General features: G+C 34.3%; 1 protein-coding gene across 1 annotated transcript; it reads right to left on the bottom strand.

The window, feature by feature from the left end:
* Nucleotides 1-4,770: 4,770 nt before the first annotated feature.
* LOC129913386 (maltase A1-like) lies at nt 4,771-8,341 on the bottom strand. Its single transcript, XM_055992012.1, has 6 exons — nt 7,775-8,341; nt 7,128-7,706; nt 6,961-7,068; nt 6,542-6,888; nt 6,341-6,484; nt 4,771-4,923 (listed from the first exon to the last, which is right to left on the bottom strand). The coding sequence occupies exons 1-6, from the start codon at nt 8,291-8,293 to the stop codon at nt 4,857-4,859; spliced, it is 1,764 nt and encodes a 587-aa protein (XP_055847987.1). The 5' UTR covers nt 8,294-8,341; the 3' UTR covers nt 4,771-4,856.
* Nucleotides 8,342-11,748: the final 3,407 nt, after the last annotated feature.

The raw sequence follows: 11,748 nt of genomic DNA, 5'->3' as shown, positions 1-11,748 counted from the left end.
ATGGCTTGTCAATTTAAATACTGTTATACGTGACCTTAAAACCGATGAAAATGTGGTGGCTATCGGTTTGATGATCCTGGGTTTTTTTCTAAGATTTATCCGATGGTGGATTTTCCTGGAATAAAGGCACACTGATAAGGACCTATCATATTTTTGACGAAGAACCTCAGACCTTCATATATTACGGCAGGGAGGATCTTATAGGCGATGTTGAAGATTTTCACAACAGATTTTTAACTAACCTATGTACATACCTACTTTAGTTAATCTAAATCAAATAAATAAATCTTAAAACGACAACATTTTATTGAGTTTAAAATTGATTACATAAATACATATGTATAAGGAGGAATTATCCTATTTGAGGTCCACCTTCTGACTTCAAAACCTCAAATGCAATATTTGCTGCATTAACAAGCTGTGCATAATCGGCGAATGCAGCAGTTAGAGAAGCATCAATAGCTGCTGTGAGTCCTGTTTGTTTTGCAGCTTCTTCATTATTAAGGCCCTTCACAGCTAATGATTTGACAATTTCAATTGCTTCATATGCTGCAGCACGTCCAGTTTGAACGGCAGACATCGACTTTACAAGTTCGTATCTTTTTTTACCTCCAACTTTTTGCCCAGCTATTCCAATACTCTGCAATCCATTAGCTGATGCGTATGCGATTTCCTTTTCAGCATGTTTGCTTGCTTGTATGACAGGTTTTTCCAATAATTTACCACTTGTATTGAGGGCCGCTTTCAATGCATCTTGAAGTTGCTGTATGGCAGCAGCTGCACCTTTTATAGCAGCAATTATGCCATCTCTAACTACATACACTGCCTGCACGGTAGAACCTTCGCTCATTGTCATTTTAATTACAGCCATGTGTGCAGTATTGTTGACAGACTGTATGGCTGCCGAAGCTTCTGGACTCTTCTGAGCAGCTTCATTTCTGGCAAATTTATCCTCCATACCGGGGGGTTTAGTTCTATCAATACCACCAAATGCAATTTTTGCAGATTTTAATAAATTATTATAATAAACTGAGCCGGTAGCTTCTACAGCCTCATTTGAAGCCTTAAAGCCCAGTTTTCTTGCTGGTTCACCACAATAAATTCCTAAAATTGATAGCTTCTTGATTTCCTCGAGTCCGGAATATGCTGCTTGTTCAGCAAAAGTTACAAATTTAATACTCTCTTTGAGTTGCTGTGCGGTATAGTTTCCTGCAATAACGGTTGCGGCTCCCAGCTTTAGATAAGCTGCTATTCCAGCAATCATAACACCTTGTTTGGCCACATTTCTACCTTCTAAAATTTTATGTTTTGCAGTTTCTGCATCTGATATTCCTTCAGCTTCCTGGTTTGCTTTGTATGCCCTATCTCCAGCCACAGCGAGGCATTTTATAGAATTTAAATAACCAGTTTGAACTTCATTTATTGCATTTTTTTCATTTTCATTGTTTAACTTTTTTTTAGCCGAATATGCTTCGTTATTTACTTGTTCGATTGTATCCAAAGCTCCTCTGTGTCTTATTTTATATTTTTCATTGGAAAGTTGACTTTCAAATTCTTTGACCATTTTTTGAATGGTTTCCTCGGTTGCATTAGACTGGTTAGTAGTATTTAATATCAGAATAATAGTTATAACAAAGAAGACACATTTTTTATTTAACACCATTGGAAAATATTAGAAGTTCACCGTTATTTTGATTCGAGCACCGAACGAACTTAACTGTTTAGTGGTTCGATGAAAATTCGTGTTTTATATAGGGGTCAATTAAATTAGGTGTAAATAAGAATCTATTATTAGTTGATACTGAGACAAAGCTCAGTGTTTTGATACAAATTAAAAATATTATAAAAATGTAGTGATATTTATTTTATTTTATCTAGATGTCAGGAGCGGAATTATTTATTTTTTGCGGGCTAGGCCATAAGAAATTGGTAATAATAATAATTTATAATAGAAAATATAATGATTAATTCATAGACTCTAGCGAAATCTTCTGATACTTGTATATACAGTTTATATTGTGAGCGCTTAAACATAACGCATTGATCTGTTTGATATAACAGTTGGAAGACATCTCAGTTTTCGTAAGACCAGAAAAATCGAAATCGACCAAGTCTTTACTCTTTGATAAATTTTGAAGAAAACTCTAGAATATCAAACCGGCTCGCATCATGGTATAAGAAAAGAAGGTAATATCATAAGCAGAAAGTCTGTATCGAGAACTGTCAGATGAAAGAATAAAATGCACGACTGGGTCGCACGAACTATTGCTCTTAGAGTTAAAGTTGCTTATATATATATATATTAAGATGCATTTTTACAAAAACAATTTCAAAATCGTTAGAGCCGTTTTTTAAAAAAGTAATTTTTTATAAATAATTTTTTGGAAAAAAAGTTTTGAAATAAAATTGGTATGCCATTTTGTAGAAATCACTAATCAACATCTAAAACCAAAATTTCAAAAAAATTCAATGTCCCGTTTTCGAAAATTTGTTTTTTCAAAAAAAAAATTCTCAAATTTTTTTTTATAATCCAAAAATAATTTTTTATAAATGCTTCTTCACAAAAAGTTTCGTTGAAATCGAATACGCAGTTTCAGAGATGATCAGATTGAAAAAAAAAAACGGTTCTATGGCAGGTACCTACCGTTAATAATGATTTAAAAAAAATTAATTTTCATTAGAAGATAGACCTTGTTTTAAAACTTACATTTAAATTTCTTAAACAAAATCGTTGGAGCCGTTTTTGAGCAATTTCAACTTTACTAAAACCGGTTTATGACAAGAACCGTTATTTTTGGTAAAAAAAAAAATTAATTCGAAAAACTCCTCTGGAGAGTCTCCAAAAAATTCTACATACCAAGTTTGAAGACAATCGGTCCATCCGTTTAGGCTGTAGCTCCTTATACAGACAGACAGAAAGACTGACAGACTGACAGACAGACAGACGGACTTCCGGAACCTGCTTTTTGGCATTCTCTACCATCGTAATGTCATGGAAAAATGTTATCTCAACTTTTTTATTGTACGAACGCATAACTTGATATTATAGTACATATAGAGCAAGTAAAAAATGAAAACACTAACTATACTACCTTCTCTCATTATACCATGGGTTCGCACCATCTCTTTCTTCAATCGACTTTAGCCCTGTTCCATTGGAGGTGGTAGTTTACTCATGAGTAGATCTAGTACTACAAATAACACACGATCTTCTACTCGAGGAGATACGAAAGTAGCCCTGTTCCATTGGAGGTGGTAGTTTACTACTAGTAGATGTTTTGGTTAATCTAGTACTATCATCTACTCATGCTCTTCTTCCCGAGTAGATACGATTTGTATTGAATTCGTTGAAAGTTCGTTCCATTGAAAATCGCTAGTAAACTACTAGTAGTACTTTGCCTCCACCCAATGGAAAAGGGCTAATATTCAAGTGCATTTTTGGAAATGATAAATCATTTTAGAGAAGATCACTTATCACACAAACTAACTTAACAGACATATATATAAGACATATATGAATAGTGTAGACACCCAAAAATGACGACGGTCTGTCCGTTAAGGCAGGTGGTTTTCAAACATTTTTGATATTTTTGGTTTGAGGGTCATGTTAGTTATTTCTAACGCATGCCTGTTCATCAGAATAAAATGTAAAATTTTACTTCATTTGTAAGAAGAATCACTTAGAAAAAAAATTTCATAAGAATTTTGTCATTTTGTTTTACATATTTACAAGTTTGTTGAAACAATAACTGATTGTTATCAAAAATGTGATCAAATTGTGAAACCATTGAATAATTTAATAACTTTCAGCTATCAAAATCAGATACCTACATGGCAAATACAAGCAGGATGCAGTTATATTTGTGTGTACTAAAAAAAAAAACATGTAAGGTATAAACCTTATAATTATTATAATAATAGTATGCATGATATGACAATAAAGGCGGATTGTTTACAAATTTAATATAATATCAAGTCTGTTCAAACAAACTTCTATTTGAAATGCGAACTAAAGATGTCAATATATATCGAATTCTTCAATTCGTGTCATACTTTTGTCACTGATCTTTCGCTAAAATTTGAAATAGCCACGAGCTATGCGAATCTTAATCAAAAATATTTTTTTTATTGTCGAATGTGAATATCTACAGCCTTCCCTTCAAGCAAGAAAACTGAGTTCAGAAAAGACACTCCGACCTCAAAACGAAAAAACGGGGTTGCACTTACACACTTGCAACTTTTTGTGTATGAACACAAAGTAGAAGGAGAAATCGTGGTGAAAAAACCAATACATATAAAATCGGCTCCGCGGTGATTATAATTTCCATACTAATTTGAGTCGCCGTGGGACCCGTTTCGTAGTCGAGGTCGGACTCAGGCGGAGTGGATTCGGACTCGTTTGCTTGAAGGTTTAAAGGTTAAAGGCAGTAACTTGAACGTTTTACAACAAACACAAACACAAACTTAGACAAACAACTACCAAAATCGGAAACTTTCGTATGTTTAGTATAAGAGCCCCTGCACACTACAGACTTTCTATCGGCCGATAGTTTAGTCGGGTTGGGCTCCTAGTGTGCTCACAGGCAGCCGACTCGGGTCGCAAGGAAATATTTTAGTTTGAAAGCAATTGTGAAACAAAACAAACTTTTTTTTCCATCAAACAAACTTTTTGATCGGCCGATACTTAATTGTTGTAGTGTGCGCACTCTCTACATTTTCATTCTGATTAAGAGACCGACTAAACTGTCGGCCGATAGAAAGTATGTAGTGTGCGGGGGCTCTAAATATTTTTATTTTGCATAATAATAATAGTATAGGTACATAATATTTATTTGTTTTATTTTGACAATCTGTTGTTAGGATTTTACTAAAACTAAGGCTTCATATGCGATGAGTTCTATGTTTCCCGATGATAAGACAACTCTAAAATATAAAACAAAAAAACATGTTAATAATATTTATAATTAATGCGTTTTTTATTTTTATATGATGCATCCATTTGATTCTACAGGAACCATACAGAAGTACGGTGACACTGTGGGAAAAAAGATTCAGGTTCCGAAAACACCGCAGCTTCACCACTCTAATATAAGTTTGACACCGCGTCACCGCACTTGTGTATAATTTCTGTAGAATCAAATTACGTAAAAAAAAAACGCATGTATGAACCTGCCTTACTGGTAGACCAGAATGTGTGTCTGTGGCTTGTGTCTTGTGTCGCTGTCAAAGTTAAAAAGTATGAAATTAGTATATTGGTGCCAGAATACGTAGCTGTGGCTGTGGCAAGGAAATTCGCTGTGGTACAAGTCGAGTCGACTTTTACTTCAAGCTACAAGCGCAATGACTTTTGACGTTTCTAATGTGGTTGCTCAGTTAATATTATTTTTTTTTCAAGGCAATTGACATTTTAGTGCGCCACATAATTCTGTTCATCTTTTCTACATTTTGAGCGATTTTATTTGACATCTTGTACCACGGCGTTTTTCTTTGCCACAAGCGAATTTCCATTCTGTTCAGCCAGTTAGGCTTACATTGAACAAAAATGTCGATTTTGACTATCAAAAGTCACTATTACCTTACTTATAGTATTCAAAAACCCTTTTAGCCAAATTGATAAAAACATTGGTTGATATTTATAACGGGTGATTTATCGTGAATCACTAGATAATTGACAAATTTGAACTATTTTCGCTTTGCACAAAATGTGAATACAGAAAGTTCACTCATTCTAAAATTTCTTAGCAAAAGTATTTAGCAATTTTTTAAGAGTAGATCCCATTTTTCCATAAGAAATTAAAACATCTCTTGTAAAAAAATATCTGTAAACAAATTCTCACTTAAAGAAATTCACTAAGTAGGTTGACACCAAGATAAAAAGATATACACCCGCCTTTTTGATGACGTCACGTGTATTATAAAACAAATGTGAGCACCGCCATACAGATTAAAGGCAGCCATACTTGAATGTTTTATCTATGGAAAGCAAGAAATACAACACACAACCATAGACAAACAATTACCAAGACCACTAACTCTCGTATTTTTAATAATGGTTTGTGTATAGCTTTTTAATACTGGCAGGGCAGCTGCTTGTGAAATCAGTTTATATTGAAGGTTTTGAATGAACAATCTATGAAATGATGACGTCACAAAATCAGAAAGAGATAGGATGACAAAAATCTGTATGGGATTTTTCGTTTCGCATCAACAGCGTACTAGACTTTAGAAGGTAAATCATTCTGAACAAACGCCGGAAAAGAAGTATAACTTCAAAAAAGTATATAGGTGCTTTATGCTATTTTGAAAAATAGTTCAACGAAAGTAATTTCCTATTATTTACCCATCGCCTTTGTTTGACTGCACATTAATGATTGAGGTCTTCAGAGTTTCCGGTAGTGTAACATCAAAGACTCTCAAATCGACTGTAAATGGAGAGCCGCCAACATTTGCTAAGAATATTAATTTTTCACCACTGGCTAATGATCTGGTGAAAAAAAAATTAGGTTATTATTTAAATAAATAAAAGATAACAGTGTTTAACCTCTCCAGTATAAATACATCTTCATGTAGAGCCTTAAATCGGTATTTTCCATTTTGAAGTAATTTACTTGATTTTCGAAGATTAACTAAAGCTTTGTAAATATTTAAATGGCTTTTAGTTATCTTTCGTTCTTCTTCAACATTTGTTGTTTCATAACCTGAAGCAAGTGGAAGCCAGGTTTTTGCAGCAGTAGAGAAACCAGAATTTCTACTACTATCCCACTGAAAAGGTGTTCGTGCTGGATCTCTTGTAAAATTCTCATAAATCTGTGGGTTAGAATTGCATGCAGCTGGATCCTTGGTATCAGTCCAAGATATTTCACCATCGATCATTCCAAGTTCTTCACCCTGAGACATGGCATTTTGTAAAATTTATCTTTATTAATAAAAAAAAAGTTGGATTTAAAACTGAAAACATACCTGATAGGTAATACTTGCACCTGGAAGTATCATAACTAACATATTTAAGGTATCAGCTACTTGAATTCCATATCGACTTGCAACACGTCGATTATCATGATTTCCTGTCTGAAAATATATAAGTTATGAGTGTAGAAAGTTTTAATACGCATACGTTTTCAACTTACAACCCAATTAGCTGTTTTTCCTGCAGGCATATTATCCAACCAAGCAGCAATACTTTTTTCTAGATCTGTTGCTTTGAATCCCTTTGTTAACATTCGAATCAAATTAAAATTAAATGGTAAATGTGCACCCTGTCTAGAGCTGGTTCCATACAATTGCATAGTGAACCAAGCAGGTGAGTAAGTTTCAATTAACAAAACTCTGGTCTCACCACCGTGAATTCGTTGATAGTCATCCATTACGGTACGCCATTGATATACCATGTCAAGAGTTTCTGGCTGGTTTTGAGTATAAATATGGTTCAAATATTCACTATTATCTTTATCATCAGTATTTCCACTGATTGGCTCGTCAGGATAATGTCCAGTATTGTTAGGTAAAGCCTCAAATAAATTTGGAACCGCATCTATTCGAAAACCATCAACACCGACGTCCAACCAAAAGCGCAAAACTCGCTTCATTTCTTCAACAACCAATGGATTGCGATAGTTCAAATCCGGTTGTTGAACTGCAAATTGATGTAGATAGAATTGTTTTCTATCATCATTCCATTCCCAAGCTGATCCTCTAAAAGACTGAAGCTACAAAATCAACAATCAAACATTTTAAAATATAGATCTTTTGAATATTTTGAACTGAATAAGATTACCCAATTACTTGGTGGCAGTCGTTTTCCTCCATTCGGGTTCTCATAGCCATCATGCCAAACGAAAAAGTCCTCATAGCCTCTCTCCCGTTTGACGGATTTCTTAAACCATTCGTTTTCATTACTGGAATGGTTTGGCACAAAATCCAAAATAATTTTTAATCCAAGTGATTTCGCTTTGACGATTAGTTTCCTTAAATCATCGATTGTTCCGTACTCGGGTTGAATTTCATAAAAATCTGAGATATCATAACCAAAGTCAACCATGGGTGATTTGAAAATGGGAGAAAGCCATGCAGCTGTTGCGCCGATTTCTTGAAGATATTCCAATTTTGAGGTTATTCCATTTAAATCACCAATTCCATCGCCATTGGAATCCATAAAAGATCGAGGATAGATTTGATAAAATTGAGCAGTTTGCCACCAATCTTTTTTTGTTTCATTTATATCGGGAGCCTTACAGGCTAGATTATTAGCAGGTAAAAATGCAATTGCAATTAAAATTAAACAAATGGCAGCCATGTTTGTAATATAGTAGAGTGAATGGCAATTTCATCAAAAGTTTCTTGTTATTTATATCAATTGGAAATTCTAATTTTTGCTCAATTGCTTATGATCTTCCTACCTAGTGATTGTGCAAGTAAACTATGAGATAAGATAAGTTTGTTCAACTAAATCAGGGCCACGTTATTTTTAATGTATTACATTTCTTAATGAACTATTTGTTTAAGTTTATCGGTATTTACCTCTTACCATTTCAATGGGAAAGACTCTCAACTCAATTGATACGTTTTAAGTATTCCCTGTTTAAAAAAAATACATATCAACTTTTCAATATCCAAACTATTATCAACAACTCAAACTATAAAAGCATAACAATAATACAAGAGGGTACACAAAGTCCTAAGCCTAATTGTAAGGTTTTTCAATAAAATAACAAATACTAATAGGTACAGTGCGGTTCACATGGTTAGACGCACCAATTTTCATTTACATAAATTTAATTTTTTTGAAGGTGTGTACAAGAATAACCAAAAAAATTGTATTCATTAGAATGGTTAGTTAGTTCTTAATAGAAAAACAAAAAGAAATAGTGGGTGAGTGGAAGTTAACGGTACTTTTTACTACTTCTTGTCTCTGATGTAAGAAAAAAGGGCACTTTTTTTGGTTCACATGATTAGACGCACACCTTAAATTAGGTAGTTTGGCGAGATCTAATGCGCTGATTTGATTAATTTTGGAACATTGAGCATCAAGGAGTAATGTTTTAGTGATTTTCATTCAAAATCTGTAAAAAAAAGTTCTGAGCGCGAAAGAAAAAGGGAAAAATGACGCGTTGGATTCCAAAGGTGTTTCCATAAGCAATATTGCCAAAAAAATAGGATGAAGTCAGCATTTCGAGAGGAATTATTTTTTAGACAGTGCATCCTACGGTAAAAACATCAAGGGAGGAACAATAGAAGCTTTAACACCTCTGGAAAAAAGAAAAGCTTCGAATTCAGCCCTATCCACGAGCAAAATTAAAGAAAAAACTGGGATAACGGAAAGAACATCAACTTTTTGGGAAATTATTTTGAGTGAAAAACATCCTTAATTAAAAGAGAACTTAAAAATAGTCTCCAAAAAACGTTGTTTGAAAAGAACAGCGGTTTGAAACGAAAACCAAATCGAATGTAGTATTAAATGGCTCCCAAAACCATTACACCTCCTTGTATTGATTGGTGGAGTGTCAAAAACTTTTCCTCCTTGTGAAAATCGTGAAAGTAGTTGTAATACCCATGAGAACAATTCAAATTAAACTTTTTTTCATTACAAAAAAACACATTTGGCCAATTTAGAAAACTTCAGAAGCTTGTTTCATACGTTATGTAAAGACGTGTGATCTCCAACCACTATTCTCTTCAAACAGCGTTTTTTTAGAGACTATTTTTAAGTTCTCTTTTAATTAAGGATGTTTGTCACTCAAAATAATTTCCCAAAAAGTTGATGTTCTTTCCGTTATCCCAGTTTTTTCTTTAATTTTGCTCGTGGATAGGGCTGAATTCGAAGCTTTTCTTATAAATTTTCTTTTTTCCAAAGTTGTTAAAGCTTCTATTGTTCCTCCCTTGATGTTTTTACCGTAGGATGCACTGTCTAAAAAATAATTCCTCTCGAAATGCTGACTTCATCCTATTTTTTTGGCAATGGTGCTCATGGAAACACCTTTGGAATCCAACGCGTCATTTTTCCCTTTTTCTTTCGCGCTCAGAACTTTTTTTTACAGATTTTGAATGAAAATCACTAAAACATTACTCCTTGATGCTCAATGTTCCAAAATTAATCAAATCAGCGCATTAGATCTCGCCAAACTAACTAATTTAAGGTGTGCGTCTAATCATGTGAACCAAAAAAAGTGCCCTTTTTTCTTACATCAGAGACAAGAAGTAGTAAAAAGTACCGTTAACTTCCACTCACCCACCATTTCTTTTTGTTTTTCTATTAAGAACTAAATAACCATTCTAATGAATACAATTTTTTTGGTTTTTCTTGTACACACCTTCAAAAAAATGAAATTTATGTAAATGAAAATTGGTGCGTCTAACCATGTGAATCGCACTGTATGTGTAAATGTGTACTGATTTGTTTTTTTTTTTTTTGCGCGCGTGGGATCTTTATGGTTTTGACTGAGATGAGAACAACTCTTTAATTGACAGCTTCAGCCTTATGTGGTGCTACACTGCAGTGTTGATGACGTCACGTGTATTATCAATCGAGTGTGAACACCGCCTTACAGAGGTATACTGGAATGTTTTATCTAAGCAACTAATACAACCACTGATATTTTTTATAAAACACTTAATAGTGGATGCATATAAAAATGTTGATTCCAATTCAAGAACTATTAGCCCTGTTCCATTGGAGGTGTTGGAGTTTACTCGTGAGTAGAAATCTAGTACAACAACTACACATCCCTATCTCCTCGAGTGGAAGATCGTGTGTTAATTGTAGTACTAGATCTACTCATGAGTAAACTACCACCTCCAATGGAACGGGACTATTAGAATATTGCATGCCCTTAAAGCAAACGAGTTCGACCTCGCTCCGAATACGCTCCGCCTCAGGCGGAGCTGATTCCGACTTCGGCTCAGAAACGGGTCCGAAGGAGGCTCAAATTAGTATGGAAATTATAATCACCGCGGAGCCGACTTTATATGTATTGGTTTTTTCAAAACGATTTCTCCTTCGACTTTGTGTTCATACACAAAAAGTTGCAAGTGTGTGAGTGCAACCCCGTTTTTCTCGGTCGGAGTGTCTTTTCTGAACTCCGTTTTCTTGCTTGAGCCTAGTACGCAGATCGCGCTAAAATTTATCTTTCATACAAATTTCCTCCAAAGATAAATTTTAGCGAGGATTTTTAGCCAGGTAGTACGCAGTTCACGCGCTAAATTCGAATTCTCATCTACTACTTTTGCAAAAAGTCTCCACTCAATTTAGCTCGCGAAATAATGCTCAGCGCATTTTTTCACAGATAAATTTTGACATTTTTGTGGTTGTTGTTGTTGCTGCAAGGAATAAGAGGCAAAAAAAAAACGTGTGTGTACACATGTACACGCGACTGAAGTTTTACTTCTCACTTTTTTTTTTTGCAAAACTACAAATTTTATTTCTAATAACATTCATTAATTTCTAATAACATAGGGTAGAGTTGCCTATTTTCTGCCGTCTCCAGTTTCCGGCCACCTTTCGAAAAATCGTTATAACTAGTGATTTCGAAGGCGTTTATTCCAAATTTTCCCTCGTATGCTGTTCTAACAAATAAGAAAACAGCATAAGAACAAAATTTTGGAATAAACCCTATGAAATCCCTAGCTATAACGATTTTCCAAAAGGTGGCCGGAAACTGGAGACGGCCGAAAATAGGCAACTCTACCCTACCTAATAAGTTCAGGACTAATGATATTGCAATAGAAAACAATACCATTCTGATTAAAGAAAGC

Source organism: Episyrphus balteatus, chromosome 3 (assembly GCF_945859705.1).
Source record: "Episyrphus balteatus chromosome 3, idEpiBalt1.1, whole genome shotgun sequence".
Classification (NCBI taxonomy): domain Eukaryota; kingdom Metazoa; phylum Arthropoda; class Insecta; order Diptera; family Syrphidae; genus Episyrphus; species Episyrphus balteatus.
The sequence above is the reverse complement of the archived record's forward strand: the minus strand, read 5'-3'. Positions and strand labels throughout refer to the sequence as shown.

Bases quoted from the DNA above. Each gene is read 5' to 3' on its own strand.
- LOC129913386 (XM_055992012.1), bottom strand. From the start codon at position 8,293: ATGGCTGCCATTTGTTTAATTTTAATTGCAATTGCATTTTTACCTGCT. The intron at 7,707-7,774 runs GTAATCTTATTC...TTGATTTTGTAG, and splicing joins GACTGCCACCAAGTAATTGG to CTTCAGTCTTTTAGAGGATC. The intron at 4,924-6,340 runs GTAAATAATAGG...TTTATATTTTAG, and splicing joins CAGTCAAACAAAGGCGATGG to AGTTGTCTTATCATCGGGAA.